This window comes from Pseudophryne corroboree, chromosome 12, assembly GCF_028390025.1.
Source record: "Pseudophryne corroboree isolate aPseCor3 chromosome 12, aPseCor3.hap2, whole genome shotgun sequence".
NCBI classification, from domain to species: domain Eukaryota; kingdom Metazoa; phylum Chordata; class Amphibia; order Anura; family Myobatrachidae; genus Pseudophryne; species Pseudophryne corroboree.
The window spans coordinates 40,151,858-40,168,938 of NC_086455.1; the positions used below are offsets into that span (position 1 = coordinate 40,151,858).

At 41.3% G+C, this 17,081-nt stretch overlaps 1 protein-coding gene across 7 annotated transcripts in view; it reads right to left on the bottom strand.

Annotated features, from left to right (window-relative positions):
* Positions 1 to 242: 242 nt before the first annotated feature.
* DAAM1 (dishevelled associated activator of morphogenesis 1) overlaps positions 243 to 17,081 on the bottom strand; it is a 237,831-nt gene continuing 220,992 nt past the window's right edge. For all 7 annotated transcript variants that reach the window (XM_063947383.1, XM_063947378.1, XM_063947384.1 and 4 more), the window contains 4 exons: positions 16,116 to 16,176; positions 12,586 to 12,717; positions 10,312 to 10,482; positions 243 to 5,681 (listed from right to left, as the gene is read on the bottom strand). In XM_063947383.1, coding sequence (XP_063803453.1) covers positions 5,472 to 5,681; positions 10,312 to 10,482; positions 12,586 to 12,717; positions 16,116 to 16,176 — 574 coding nt within the window. In that variant the 3' untranslated portion in view covers positions 243 to 5,471. The remainder of the gene's footprint in view (positions 5,682 to 10,311; positions 10,483 to 12,585; positions 12,718 to 16,115; positions 16,177 to 17,081) is intronic.

Genomic DNA, 17,081 nt, shown 5'->3' on the forward strand with positions numbered 1-17,081 from the left:
GAAATTCCACTAGATGCTACCCTTTGATACAGATTGCTTGACTGCTGTAGTTGCTGCTGGTATAGACTTTGAAATGACTCTCCCACAATTATAAGTTTGTTAGGAATTTTGAGAATTGCAGCTTAACAGGAAGGAGATACCATGAGAATGACAAATAATTATTGCTTCGGAGCGGTAAAACTGCAGTGTTATCCAAATGTTACTTATAGAAATCTGTATAATAATTAAAAAAATACGTCCAGTTAGTACTGTTTTTTTTTTTATTGCATATTTCTATAGTTAAATGTACATCATAATAAAAACAGTCTTTCTCTTCTACTATTAAACATTCTTGTTGCTACTAACTAAAGTTCACTACGATCTCAAAGCTCTTTTACAGACAGACATTTACAAATGTTCAGATTTATCCTTTGGATACAGATTTAAAAAAACATTTTTTTTTCTTTAAATGCACACCATACAGAAATCCTCTAATTACATCAGCACTGATCAAAATTTGTTTTTTTTTCTCTTTTTACATTGGCATCATGAAAACGAACTCAGAAGGGTGACAACGGGATTCGAGACAAGCGTATATTGCAAACCCCCTAGTAGGTTCAACAGAAGAGAATAAGAACTTCAGGGAAAAAAAAATTGGCTTTTTTTATTTTTAATTTGTTACTCTAAATCTTATTGACACTTAGAAAAGCAAAAATATCAACCAGACAAACAAACAACACAAAAAAACTCTACATTTTTTTGATGAACAGTATATAAAGAGGCACTTTTGAAAAGAATAATAATAGGCATACAATGGAAATATTAATAGGGTAATGGGGCCACGGCTGACCAGCCTATCCAAGTTTTGGTATAAACAGGTCTGGCGCCTCACAGATGCAAACATCAGACCTTATTGCAACGCTTGCATGGACAAAGTTACAGAAACGGGTTGGGTACGGCACCCCGACGGTTAGTTTGCTGGCGGCGGGATCCAGCGGCTAAAATGGCAGCAATTTTTGGTACGTATTCTCAGACTAACCCCAATCCCAAACCACCTCTCTCGTAGCCTAACATTAACCACTCCTCCACCCCTGCAGCCTAGCCCTAACCGCTTGAAGTTGTCTGCATTTTGACCCATAGGGATCCCGCTGCAGGTATTGTGAGCATTGGGATTTTGACCATCGGGATGCTGACTACATCCCACAGAAATTTATCTCTGCGAAGACACCAAAAGTTCTCAGAAATACTGTACAGCCCAGAGGAAGACACTTAAGCACCAACTGAGTTTGAGTTGCCCGACACTAGAATGCAACACCCACATCTCACACATGAAGATGCTGATTGAGTGTGGCGGGAGTAGTAATCCATCAATTACAACTCACAACATATGCCAGGATTCCTGTCAGCTACGCACTGTGAAGCAGCCATTTTGTGTGCTAGATTAATATGTAAAACAAGCAGCCTTTCAGTTTGCTAGAGACTACTGATTTTACAGAGAAAATGAGGCACAAGGAAAAACTGCAATTCCGGAGTAATGTCTCTGAGGAATTCATAGGCTGCATTCTCAGGAGTATTGGTTTAGCTGACAAAATGGCCACCACCGCTGAGTGTAGGTGACTGGAACACATTATGTGACTCTAAACATAATTAATTAGCCCTCCAGGAGATTTTATTTCTCAGCTTCCCCAAAGCACCACAATAAAAGTGCACCTGAAATAATATTCTCATCATGAATATGCTCGTTAGTACGAAATTACAAACACACATTTTAATGAAAAGTTGAAATTGCTTGTGAAAAAGAATATGCTCTGTAATAATGTATACCAGTAACTGTTGTATACATCTTTATAAATGAAAAACAAAAACAATTTTTTTTTAATTTTTTTTTTAACAGTGCCTCTCCACCTGTTAAAAAGGAAAAAAATTCCGTCCCACTGTAAAAATATATAAAATAAAATTACATTATTGTGTCTCTGACTGCAGTTGTCTATTTTCCAAATGTAAATTCCCACAGGCAAGTGTGATTACAGAGTCTGAATTTCATACATCCTTTCGTTTTCATGTCCAAGTTTTTACAGTAATATATGTCTCTAAGTGGCAGCCATTTACTAAATAATTTGTCATTATTTTTCTTTTGCTGAATAGAAACAGTCATAGAACATGTTTTTGTGCGATGTATATAAATGTGTTATGTACAATAGTGCAGTGTTACAGCATATTTAATTAAATCACTGTATAGGGGTATAGATTATATTTGTAAGAGAGAAATTGCTGTATTACACATTTTGCTTAAATAGCTCATTAAAAAAAATGACAAAGATAATGATATTTGGATAAAAGGTTGGTGGCAGTTTATGTTGTTATTTCACAGAACAAAATTAGATCCATAAAGATATTTTGAACGAGGCACTGGGAAATTGAAAAGTAGCATGGTAAATTGAATAAAATGTGCTAAATGGATTATACAAAAGTTAGAACTATACAAAACGTAGATTGATTTGGAATTTTGCTGCTCCGATCAGGCAAATATACAAGAAAACAACAGGAAACAAGCCATTTTCTAAATGTAGAAGAAACAATTGTTACCACAATAGGTAACAGGTGCCAATTTAATAACAAAGGTGCAAAGATCAATGCAAACCACATAAACCAATCAGATACAAGATTTTATTAATGCAACTACTACAGACTGAAAAGCAGGCTATGACTGGTTGGTATGGGTAACAGCTCAACAATGATCTTTGTACTATGTAGTTAAAGTAGTTCCAAAACTTTTAAAACAAATATTGTGTTCTCTGATTGGAACGCCCCTTGTTCAAACAAAATGGCTGCCGCAAATGGTGTTCAGTAATAAACCATCAGACAGAATTAAACAGAACTTACAGTATATGGTTCAGAAAAGGACATGATTTGGATCTAATTTCTGTGAAAGTGAAAAGAAATAAAAAACCTCTTCTTTGCAACAATAGGCAGCAAATAGTACTTCAGAATTAAAACTGTAATGGGCCCTACACACTGGCCTATTACACTGAAAGATGTGAACGATCTCATTCATTAATGAACGAGATATCGTTCATATCTTCCAGTGTGTATGCACCAACGATGAACAATGCACGGCCCCGCGCTCGTTCATTGTGGGTGCCGGCTCGTTTATGCCTACAAGTCAATATGGACAATATCGTCCATATTAGCATGCAGGACTATGGGGCCAAATGATGGGAGGAGTGAAGTAACTTCACTCCGCCCGTCACCCCCACCCACCCGCCGGGTTGTCCGTCTGCCGTATCGGCCGTCGGGCACCTCGGCGGCCAATCGGCCAGTGTGTAGGGCCCTTAAGTTATTAACCAGTCCTAACACATTGCTGCAGTACAATGTTATTTACTAAGCTACACTCTGCAAGAATTTGCTTACACACTCCGTTTAGAGGCTGTGGTTCCTGAGAGATATACTGCATGGTCAGATTGTACCCATTTGCTCCGTGTAGACTTAGGGGCTGATTCTATTAACCGCAAGGAGCCCTAGTGCGATGACACACCACGGGATGTTAAGGTACTAAACCATTGCTTATTTCTGCACACTCCTCACTGAGGGGCGAGCAAAAATAGGCAATATTATTTTTTTTACTTACCACAATAGCCTGAAGAGCACGTAGCTGCACATTGAGAAAGGCTCCAACGGAAGATTACGGCTAATTTAATGAGCCCCTTTAGAGATATAAAAGTGTAAACATTAAACAAAACAAGAATGAAAAGTTAGTGAGTGCATTGGATCTGGTTCATGTAATGTTGTGTAAAGCAGAACTATAACTCAAAGTGTAGGACGTCTCGTATGACATTCCATCATGTAGAAAGTTCTAGGCAACAGTATATAAATTATATATATCTTTCTTGGTCCTAATACGTCAACTGCACAATCTGTTTCCTAGGTAGTGTAACTTACCACTAGGAGTGTCCAGACCATGGAGCATATGTAATAAGGTCAGAGTTTACTGGAGGTAGGGAATGCCGGACGATCTCAGAGGTTTTTAAACTGGAAATCATTTACAAGGGAAAACCATGTGGTGTAAATGATTGTTGCTTTAAAATCCATCTGAGATCGCCCAGCATTCCACACCTCCGCCAAACTCTGACCCGACGACATATGCCCGCATATCTCAAAAAGAACATAAAGCTCAATCAAAATATCTCTGAAACCTTTTAGAAGAACACGCTGTGGATGCCAGGGGTGGGCAATCACCCACCAATGTGGCCAATGAGCATAGCACGACTGACAGATTCTAAAAGACCCCTTTTATTTTTTGGGGGAGCTGGACACTAAAATACTCCAGTATAAAAATATTTTTTTTTCAATTCTTTACAGTATTTTATCACAAAGAGATGATAGCTCTACCTACAACTTTAAACCTTTTGTAATGACGATAAACCTCAATTCTCTCCATATATATATATATAAAAAAACAAAACACAGAAACCAGCCCGAAACACACAGACCGATGCAATCAGTAGTAATGAGATGAGATCTTTGTAATCAGTGCTGAGTATGTGTGCTAGGTGTGTGATGCGCTCAGCATGTTTTACATAAAGACAATAAATGGAATATTGGTCCAGTACAGATATGGAAGATGCTCTAGTACTAACTAATGGAAAGGACTTCTATTTCTATCTAAATGAATAATAATGAAACTATAAGGTGACATACATTTAAGCACACGCATCTGATTCCCAAAGGAGTTTTTCAGAGTGCACGTTTTTTTGACAGAACTCAGCAAAGCCGCCCCCCTCCCTTTACATAATAAATCTGCATTTTATTGCATAATTAAGGTAATTCTAAAACGAACGCTGCTGTGATTTGATATACATATTTGTAACCCCATGTGTTTTCATATAAGACACACTTCTACAATAAATATATTCTTTTTTCTTTTTTTTCAACCCTTTTAAAGTGCAGTTGTCACTCATATGTAGTGGAGGCAGCCATTTTGTAACCTACACCAATATTCACCAGTGTGCCAGCAGCCTTTGAATTCACAAGGAACCAGTGGCATCATTAATGGAGAGGCTACATTCTCAAAATGGCTGCCTACACACACCACATGCACATTTTAGCTTTGGAACGGACAATGAACAAGCGGATCATGTGTTTTAGGAATGCGCCTGCCTTAATTGTGCTTTTGCACTACAAGAAAAAATATATACGTTTTCAATAAAAAACAAAAAAAAACAAAGACACAGAATAAAACATTTATACACAGCGGGTATGTATACATGTGCCTCTGTACACATATATACATAATACTGCAGTAAATCACATATTCAATATGTGCGTGAATTCCTCCAAACTATATACATATACGTGTGCAAGTGTATAAAATGCTTTACACAAATACATTCGCACACACAATACTATACATAAAGTACATATGTACACACCCCGCTACCCTTCTGATTTTACGGCAGTGTCATTGACGGTGGAGAGATTTTCCACTAAGTGACTTAATAATTCAGCTTTGTAACCGGTCTTTCCCGGCTGTTCTCCGTCGCCTGGGTGGCAATTCGTTTGCGGTTCCTTTTAAGTTTAGAAAGGTCCTTATCGAAGACTTCGCCAGATCGGAGAGCAGAGACCAAGTCGTCAAACTCTCCCTCTTCCTCTCCATTTTCTTTTGCTTTCCTAGCCTTGCGTTCTCGTTCGCGCTGCTCCTTCAGCTGTGGGCAGAACCAAAAAACGCAATTTACCAACAAGTCAATTCAGTAATGTACAGAATAGGAGGCACAATATAGCAAAGCCTTTTCTGCTTCTTTTCTCTCCTCCAGAAACTTATTGCTGCCTGATTAAAATTAATGACTTTTGCGTAGAGGGGGATTAGCCAACATGTGGTATCCCTACATGCCCCATAACAGTTTTGCGGTTAGGGAATACCAGGGAGTGTCCTAGAGACTGTCACACAAAGCAGATTTTCTGCTCCAACTACTGCTGATTTTCAGCAGCCACTTGAATTTTTTAACAGTAGTCGGGAGTAGGAAATCTGCTTTATGTCCTTCAACGGCGACCCAGAAACGTAACCAATGAGCTAAATATGTCGCTTCAAAGCAGCATAAAAATGCTCCAAAGCAGGGGTCTTAAAAAAACCCTCAATGACCCAACAGGTCATGTTTTGAAGATTTCTGTCTGTGGAAGGTGGGATAATTACTGACCCAGCAACATAGAGTAACTCACCTGTGCATGCCCTGTTGGGGGTAATGGAGGACTGGGGTTGAGAACCTCTGCTCTCAAGTATTGCGCTTTTTACCCTAGTGCACAGGTTCTCAAACTCGGTCCTCAGGACCCCACACAGTGCATGCTTTGCAGGTCTCCTCACAGAATCACAAGTGAAATAATTAGCTCCACCTGTGGACCTCTTAAAATGTGTCTGTGAATAATTAATACACCTGTGCACTTGCTGGGTTACCTGCAAAACATGCACTGTGTGGGGTCCTGAGGACCGAGTTTGAGAACCACTGCCCTAGTGGATTTCTTCTGCGTGACTCCACCCTCAGGGTGGTACAACACGTGGCCACTCCCACCTAACAGGAGAACCAGCAATTCTGTTGCAACCTAGTCTGAACATCACACGCAAATCAGGAATATTGCAGCTATGGGGGATATTCAATTAGTGCAGAGTCTGAAATCCGGCACTAATTCAACCGTTGGCTATTCAATGGCGGGCGTTTTCAACAGGTTTATGCTCCATTTTCGCCATGCCTTTTTGATTTTTGTTTTTGTCGAATTGGCATGGGCGAAAACGTACCAAAAAACTGTCAAACGTCCGCGAATTCGACAAAACACATGGATCAGCGGTGAATTTGCCGATCCACGTGGTTTTTCGCCTGGACGGATTTTTTGACAAGCCAAAAAAAATCGTGCTGGGCTTTGAATAGATCGAATGTGAATTCGACCTGCAAACTGGCGGAAAGTGAAGTTTTTTCGACAAGTCAAAAAAAAAAAATCGGCACTCATTGAATACCCCCCAATACTTGAATTATATGTTAATTGCAAATCAATACTTTCCTGAGTATGAATCTTAAACATATGCAGAATCTGACGCTCCCAGAATTCTGTTATCAATTATAGCAAGCTAGAATAAAGGATGAAATTATGTAATGCAGACTGTGGACCTTGTTTTTTTATACAAGGTGTTATAATAGCCGAACACTACTTATAGTTCTCAGGGCTAAATCATTTCATTATGTTAGCTGCAATGAGAAAAGGGAAACTTCAAAGTTAAAGGCAATCATTGTCTATCGATGTTCTGTTTAGTGAACATCTGATGTCCATCAATGCAGAATCTCAAGCTCACTCTATCATGTTAATTAAACACATGAACTGACTAACACTGAACAAGTTGAGACTGAAAAGTTTGTTTTAGAACTGGCCGATGACTTCACTGCGGAAGAAACAGATTCAGCACACTGATCTCATCCTGCAGCGCTCAGGCAATTTGTGGTCAGCTGGTGGAAGACAGACTATTGACTTGCAAAGAGTGTCCCCACATCCTTTAACTTTGCTAGTAAACTTTTTCCCCCCGTCATTATTAAAGAACGTGTTTAAAACACTTACTCAGGGAACATTAATAATGCAAATTTAGTAACAAAGATGGTATCGATGGTTCCATACGTTCTCAAAGGATTAAATACCCACAGGGTTGATTCAATTAGATGCAAATTACTCACGCCCATAAAGTGCAACTATATGTCACACCTATGGTACCTTATAAGGCTGCATACAAAAATCCACAAGTTAAGGGGTGAAATTGGGCTGTGAATAGACCCCTATATTTATAAATAATGGAGAACTAAGGGGCAGATGTATTAACCTGGAGAAGGCATAAGGAAGTGATAAACCAGTGATATGTGCAAGGTGATAAAGGCAGCAGCCAATCAGCTCCATTATGTAAATTAACAGTTAGGATCTGATTGGCTGGTGCCTTTATCACCTTGCACATATCACTGGTTTATCACCTTCCTTATGCCTTCTCCAGGTTAATACATCTGCCCCACTATTCTCTTTCTGTACTTCCAACTCTCTGCTCTATCATATACTAAAGTTGGATAAAAGTCACTTTGAAATCTCTTGAGGGTGAGTATATTCCCTAAAGGTCCCCATACATCAGATGTATGGGGGCAATGTCCCGATCCCCCGATGGCTGGGATGGGGGAACGGGAATATTAAACATGTTGAAAAATTCAGATTCCGTCTCTTTTCGGTCAGGATCGGGGAATGGAGTATTATTATCCTGTTTCATTTTCCCAGTGGGCATTGCAGCGGCTGATGTATGGGGTCTCGGTAACTCCCTCAGCACAAGGATACATTTACATTTCTCAACGTCCGGATAGGTTTCTGGATGCGTTTGTCTACAGTCAGTGTGCTCATTGTATTCATTTTTTTTTTTTAAATAGGATACTTTTAGACCAACAAGAAATGTGGTCGGGAGACAACAGCTTGCGGCTAAGGGGCACATTGATCACAATAAGCATTTTTAGGGGTATATTCAATTGAAGTCGAAAACTGCCGTCTGTCGAAAAGACGGCAGTTTTCGACTTTTCAAGGTCGAATCCTGATTCGACCTATTCAGCATTTTCCTAAATTTTTCGACAAGTCGATGAATTCGACTTGTCGAAAAGCACGCGGATCGGCAGAATAGCTGCCGATCCATGTGCTTGTGTAGAAAATGGGGCCAAAACCAAAATGATGTCGGACTGAGATGCGGACCCAGAGGAGGAGAGGGGGGGGGGGGGGGGGGAGAGAGGGGGGGAGCCGCAGGCATACAGGAAGATCAGCGCTACAGTAGCGCTGCAGCTGGATGTCACTCAGTCGCCCGACCTCGCGGCAGCTTCCACCCGGCTCCAGCACGCTGCTGGAGCCGGGTGGAAGCTGTCGTGAGGTCAGGCGGCTGAGTGACATCCAGCTGCAGCGCTACTGTAGCGCTGATCTTCCTGTATGCCCGCCGGCTGTCCCCCCGCTGGTCTCCCTGCAGCTCGCCCCCCTTCTACTCCTCTGCGTCCCATCTAAATTTGACTTGAAAAAGTCGAATTAAGGTGGGATTGAATAGGGGTTGTCGGATCCATTCCGACAAATACATGTCGGAATGGATCCGACTTTAATTAAATATACCCCTATATGTGGATGTGCCAAACATTTTTTGCTTAAATTCGCAATGTGAAAATATTTTTTCCATGCAAATTAGAAAGCTCTTGCCGGGAGACTGGCTCGGATAGGAAAATAAAAAAATAAAAGTATAAGGGCCTGTCCAGACGAATATCTAGTAGCAGGGTGCATTCTGCAGCCAAATACTGTTTAATAAATATGGGCGGGATGTACTAAACGGAAAGTTTACCGCATTTTCGGAATGTACTAAGCCCCAGCCGCTGGGTCAGCGCCGAAGGGGGATCGTCAGCTTTTGCTGGCTACACCTCATAGAAGCCTGTGGACTTCTCTCTGCAGTGCTGGTGTAAGGGATCTGATCGGATCGCTCCCAGCATGTCCCGCGCTCGCCCCCATCACTTTGCACATGCGCAGACTGACTCCCAGGTCCGAATCCCAGAAGTCAGGCAGCCGATGGGGATCGCCGAGGACAGCTCAAATCGGAAAACCTGTCCTTTGTGCAATGCTAATTGCATATGTAAGTACATATGCGATTAGCATCGTGGCGTTTGGGCGGCGATGTCTATTAGTACATCCCGTCCTATGCCCCTAATTCAGAAATTAAATCTGTGCAATCTGGTCCAACATGATTGCTCACAAATCAGATCACTTGGAGCCCATGCTGAATGGCTTATCTACAAGATGCGCCGCCAACAATACGGATTCAACATGTGAAACGGCTGCGGAGGGTTACGTAGCGGTAGAGGGTGATTAGAATTTGGCACTAGGGGGGAGGGTTAGGGGTTAGCGATACTTACCACCGGAAGAGCAGCTACATCCGTCCGAAGTCCTCAGCGGCTGTCCACCGACCCAGAAGACACAGCTGGAGCTGCCAGACCAGGTAAGTCGCCACTAGAGCACAACTGATGTTTTGTTGACATTCTAATCATGTCAGCATTTCATCAGTGTCACTAAGGTGACCGTCAACTTTGTCAATGTTGACATTACAACCAAGCCGACAGTCTCATGTTGACATCATGTCAACAAAATATACCACACCCCACTAAACGCCACAAAGTAAAAAGTATGTAGACTTGCCAATATAGTTTTCTGAATGTTATTAGTAACTATTTTCAAAAGAGACACCTATAATGTTTCTTAGGGCTACTAGTCCTTTAAGCAAAGACCATTCTTATCTGTGAGAACGTTTCTAACCTGTGCCTCCATACGTGTCCGCCTCTCCTCCTCTTCCTTCCTCTTTCTTATGTTCTCGTTTTCCTGTTTGGCTTCAGAAAACGCCTGGAGAAACTGATCGAAAATCCCAAAGAACTCATCCGGCTGAATCTTGTTGGCTTCTTCCCCAAAATGTTTGGCTGACTTCACAAACTGGAGGGATGGGAAATAGAAAATGTTCATGTAAAGCGCCAGTGCAGAGATGGCAGCCCCCGTGCACAGCACAATGTAACTGGCTAGAGCTCTATAACAAAGCCGCCATATTTGCAGAACCGGTCGCTGAAATTGATCACAGTGCATTCAGGTAAACAAAATATCTGGCACATCTGCATCAGAGATTCTAGTATCTAAATAAGTGCCTGTAACATGTAGGAGGCACGTTTCTGCAACATAAAACAAAATCACCGCAGGAGTCAGGGAACTCAACCCCAACAGCACTTTGAAGTGACTGTGATCCTTTTATAGACACATGGCCTTTATTAAAGCCAAATGTGTGTCTGGGGGGGACGCATTTGTAACAATTTTTTATTTTCTTTTTTTTTTACCAAAAACTAACTTTTCATTTAATAGAGGTGTAAGCGGGTCATAGACAGAAAAATGCCACTCTCTCTCCATCTCTAATGAAAGTTGTCAATTGCAACTTGGTCAATTCAAGTGTTAAAATAAAATGTATTTTTAAGTCAGAGTTACCTAGGTTCCATTGTGTGTTTTTTTTGTTTATTTTTTTACAATGGACTATTTTAAAACAATACAGAGGTTAAGACGCTAGTGTACGGTGAATGAGCTTTATTAAATGAGATGACTATAAGCCATTCCTTCATAAAAATCCCACGTTAAATTCTTGGCCTAGCCCAGTGGTTTCCAAACTTTTTTTTTTTTTAATTACGGCGCCCTAGAATATCAGAATTTTTGTCACGGCACCCCTAGGCCCAAAATGTCTTATTGAGAAATTTAGAAAGAAATATTACATTAAGTAGATCGCGTTTATATGTCATCCTTAGGGTCAGTTGTGTGGTGAGGGACAAGATTTGCTTCTGTTTGGCCACATATTTTATGACTGGCAGCCACCAGCGCTGGTTTTGCCAGTTATATTGACCATTAATCATTTGAATTGGTCCTGGACCACCAACCCAGGGCACCCCTGCAAGTGTCCCGAGGCACCCCAGGGAGCCACGGCACACAGTTTGGGAACCTCTGGCCTAGCCTGTTCTGTTGCATAATATTTTGAGATCCAGCAAAGCCAGGACAATAGCTGCAGCCTATGCTAGTGGCATATACATCCACCGTCATTCGTTTATTTTTGAGTGTGGGTAGCCCTGAGCGTAGAATGTTACACAGAGAGTATTAAATAAAAGTTTCATTATATATGAGTAAGTTAATGTGCTGTTCCCAACATAGAAAATATTCATCTGTTGCTGAACTACATCTTCTCGGAGAGATTAGCCAGCTACAGATGTGCCCTCCTACAGAGATTGTTTTTGTGCCATATGGCCCTAGATGCCTGATGGCTAGCGATTCCCGTACGGTACTGTACTTTTTCCTTAGTATGCATATAGGGTGCCAAGTGTTTAGGATTAGTTTTTTGGCTGCAAAGGTATTAGTATAAAGTCACAGATAAAGCATAACTCCCAACTGTACCGATTAGAGCAGGACAGTCCCGCTATACGGACACTGTCCCTCCCGCGGGCGGGGGGGGGAAGGAAGGTTGGTGGAGTCTGATCACTGCTGCTCTGCACTGCAAAGCAGCAGGTGATAGCGTGAGGAGATGAGCCTGGGTGCTGCTCAGGGAGCGCTGGGCATACCCCCAAAAGCTTAGGATTAGTGTTTTGGCATGGTTAAGTCCAAGGCACACTATACGGCGCAATTTGCAGATAGATGTACTGTATGTGGACACAACTGTGACACCAATGCCGATCGTTGCACAACTTAATTTAACATCCCGTCTGTAAAACATTGTTCTATAAGTTTGTCTTATTTTCTTTTGTGCAGACTATCCACAACACAAGTGCTTGGTAACATTCCAGGAAATTGCAGAACTCGTTTACGACTTTTGTGAAACAATTATTGTTTTTCGGAGAACACAACAGGCAACAATATTCTGGTTGCAATCAGCGCCCCATTGGTCACATTCCTGCTGTAATATCTGCTCTGTGATCCCTGAGCGTTTGATGCAAATTTACTCCAGGTCAAGATTGGTTTAAATGATGGGCAATTGGGAAGTTTTGTTGGACTGTATGTCCGCAGCTGCATACTCACCAACTCCTTGGATTCTGTTAGTAGATCTTCAACATCAGAGAAGCTGAATCCGGCTACGGTAATAAACTGACTAACAACGGACACAAACTTATCTCCAGGCAGCGAGGGCTGAGTCTTCTGATATTCCAGCTCCTAGGTAGTAACACAAATTGCAACAGTTATTCTATGTATGGTACACCAATTCTAAAATACATTGACATATATAACGGGAGAGCTGATAATGCCATTCACAATATATATATATATATATATATATATATATATATACACACACACACACACACACACACACACACACACACACACACGTTTCAGGATCTTCTCACAAGTAGATTAAGTTTTGAGGTGGGGGAAGATATTTCCCTTTACTCAGTAGACTTCCTGTCACTAGCACCAGTTTACAGACCATGCAGTCAGCCTCTCTGGCCTAAAATGGCTAATAGAAAAAACAGGCTATAAATACAACAGGAAGTATTGTACATATCATGGGAATTCTTACATATGTACCTGGGAATTTAGGGGCAGATGTATTAACCTGGAGAAGGCATAAGGAAGTGATAAACCGGTGATAAGTGCAAGGTGATAAATGCACCAACCAATCAGCTCTAATATACAAATTGACAGTTAGGAGCTGACTGGCTGGTGCGTGTATCACCTTGCACTTATCACCGGTTTATCACTTCCTTATGCCTTCTCCAGGCTTAATACATCTGCCCCATTATTAGTAGCTTTGTTATTATTATTATTATTATTATTACCAGTTATTTATATAGCACACACATATTCCGCAGCGCTTTACAGAGAGAATATTTTGCTCATTCACATCAGTCCCTGCACCAGTGGAGCTTACAATCTATATTCCCTATCACATGTACACACAGACACATTCATGCTAGGGTTAATTTTGTTGGGAGCCAATTAATTTACCAGTATATTTTTGGATTGTGGGAGGAAACCGGAGTACCCGGAGGAAACCCACACAAGCATTGGGAGAATATACAAACTCCACACAGTTAGGGCCATGGTGGGAATGGAACCCATGACCTCAGTGCTGTGAGGCAGTAATGCATTACACCATCCGTACTGCAAGCCTTGTTAACAAGCCATCTGTGTTTCAGGCTTAGTGGCCCTATACATGCTACCAGTCTCAGCCTGTACGCAATAACTAGGTACATCAACTGCTAGGGTTTGCCACATTACAATGCAGGTGCCATGTATTTGCACGTACGCGCTTGCAACCAACGGCAGATACACGGGCCGAATATGGCCATGACACGCCTGCGTTTCTTCAACCACTCGCCATTACCGCCTCAAAATGGTCACTTCCTGTCAATTACTTCTCCATGAAATCCTCATTGTGAGCGAGATGGCATCCGCACCTTGACGCATGCGCACTGGGATTGAAGCACATGCACAGGCTGCCGATAACTGATCCGTTACGTGAACACCAGTTATTGCGTACAACCATAGGCGCATATCCAGAGCAAAGCATTTCATTCCCTCGGAAGAGCTACCTGAAGTCATACATGCATTCGTATCATCACGCCTAGACTATTGCAATACCCACTACTTAGGTCTCCCAGCAAAAGAATTGCATCGCTTGCAGATGGTGCAAAATGCAGCTGCCAGACTATTAACGAACCAGCCCCGTTCCAGCCACATAACACCCAGTCTCTACTCTCTGCACTGGCTACCTGTAAGATTGTGAATCGTCTTCAAGATTGGCTTACTGACTTTCAAAGTCCTACATTACCCTTACTAAAAGAATACAACCTGAATGCTTTGTTCTCTCTCCTTTTCAAGCTTATTTTGTATTTTGTGTTGTAAATGCAAATGTAAAGCACTTTTAATCCTACCGGAAGCAAATAAATATATAAATAACATTATTATTATTATTATTATAACTAACTCTAGGTTTACAATTTAGTTTACGGCACACAACACAAATAAAGGGTAAATGTGAAAATACTGGTCTATAACAAATACCGTACATTTGGTTTATCTTTGTTTGCATTTGAATTGCTTGCATGGCTGGGGAGTCAGCCATTGGAGAGAACCTCTAACCCCACAAAAACTCGCACAATTGGAGCCTGTGCAAGATTGGGTGACTTACTATGAAGGCACCGCCTACACACATTTAACTTATGAATTCAGCAGGAACCAGAGACATCAGTGAGGCATGAGGCACATAATGTACACATCCCAGTCACCTATAAGTGACCTTGGAAGGTTACATTAGCATATGTCACAGGCAGACAGACTATATTGGATCACTGGGCAGGGAAACGTTCCCACAAATTCTGGGTAAAGTGCAGAATAAGGTAAATATTGAAGAGCTCCCACGCATTCATTATAGACACGTGTTAGACGATAGAGAGCAACAGTAGGTTACCAGGTGGACGGGAGAGAATATGATGACATTGAAAATGGCCTAATCTAGTAAAACACTGTCATTCTGAGGTTGTTCCCATGATAAAATCTAATTCAATATAGAGACCAGTAAAGGTTTAAAACGTGTAGATTTGAGCAATACAGTATATAGCCAACTACTATGTAGGACTTCCTGGTGCCCAAATAACAACATACAGAAAACTAAAAAGGAACATAACATATTACTAAATATATTTCAAATATAAAACAATTAAAATAAAATAGGATAATGTGTGTCCTCCTGTATTCCGCCATAATTTATATTTAGTAAGGGGTGTGGTGGGTGATTAGTTACAAAAAACAAATACTCATCAGGTCACCCCTATAACACACTACCATGAAACTAAATGGGACATCACACACCCAGAAGCTGAACAAACACCCTTAAATGAGAGACTCGGCAATTCAGTACCATAGAACCTTAACATCTCGGGTGAAATACAAGCTGCTGCTTTTATACAGGCCTGTTTCTACCTACGATTATTTATATAGCTCCACCAGCCACTAATGACTCTGTGCAGAGAATACTGGTCATCCAAATAAGTCCCTGCCCCATTACAGTCTAAGTATATTTCATACTTGCCTACACCACTGGATCAGACGGTCCCCCGGAAGATTGGGCAAGTCTCCCGGAGTCAGGTGATGTGAGCTCCCCCGGCAAGTGTTGACGCGTTTCATGCTGAATCGCATCATTGTAGCCAGATATGCCCCTCCCCCTCGCAAGTTTTTTTTATTTTGAGGCGGGGGGCATGGTTACAATGATGCAATCCTGCAGCCATGCCCCTTGCACTACCCCCTTTTTGCGCATCATAATCCTGCACTGCCCCATATGTTTAGGCAACCTCCCGCTGAGCCAACCTGGCTGCCCCCTCAAGGATGGGGCAGCCTGAAAGTTGGCATCTATGATACATTTTACTTAGCAGCCTATTAACCTACCAGGAAGTTTTTGAAGAACGAAAAGGAAACTGCACTGTGAGGCAGCACTGATAACTACTGTGCCACCATGCTGCCACCTAAAGCAGCAATCCAATGCAGAGTTGATTATATAAAATATTATATCTGTCATTGCCCATTAATAGGTGTGGAAGAAGGATACTTACACTTTCCACAGCCTTCAAGCCATTTCTTAAGGTGCTTATTTCCTTGTCCAATTCAGTCAAACTAGAACAAAACAATACTAGAATTAGTTATGAATACAGTATGAGGTTAGAGATGAGGAGATGATGCTTAGTCATTGTACCAAAGCTGAATTGGAACAGGCCAGCTTTTTGCAGATTTATTACTTGAATAGGAGCTCCACCTCTATTTACCAGTCACATTTGCTCAGCCCTTGTTATAGATGTCCCCCCTCTGTATTTTGGAGGGGAGTACATTTAGCTGCAGTGTAATGGTGTGCTGGGCATAAATGCTAGTGGAGGAACTTGCAGAGAATTAGGGTCCCTTGACGATGGGCTGCAAGCTTAAATGTTTTGATATTTAAAATCCTCATGTTTCTATTTGCTAGAGACACACAGATTTACAATACGTCACTGTTCGCGCCAATAGCAAGTCTTTTATTTTGTATACATATATAGCATTTATAATGCCACGTAGCAGGCACCGTGTACAATATGGGTAAACCTGAGCGTGGCCATATGTCTTTTCTGTTTTGTTTGCTTAGCCCCTAAATAAACAGCATTTAACCATGTATCAGTTTAATCAAGTGAAATGGGGCAGATGTATTAAGTCTGGAGAAGTGATAAAGCAGTGATAAGTGGAAGGTGACAACGCACCAGCCAATCAGCTCCTAACTATCAATTTACATATTGCAGCTGATTGGCTGGTGCATTATCACTTTGCACTTATCACTGCTTTATTACTTCTCTAGGCTTAATACATCTGCCCCCATTGTTTCTCTTGTTCTCCTGTCCTAGGCCTGTTTCTACTAAAACCAAGTATGTGCAGTTATTTGTCATTTAGCAAATGGGAGGGTATTTTTTTCCAATTATTTTTATTTATATATTTTTATTGACGTTACAAAAAAGCTTGGTTTAAAAATCACTCCAAACATTTTGAACTTTTAAAAA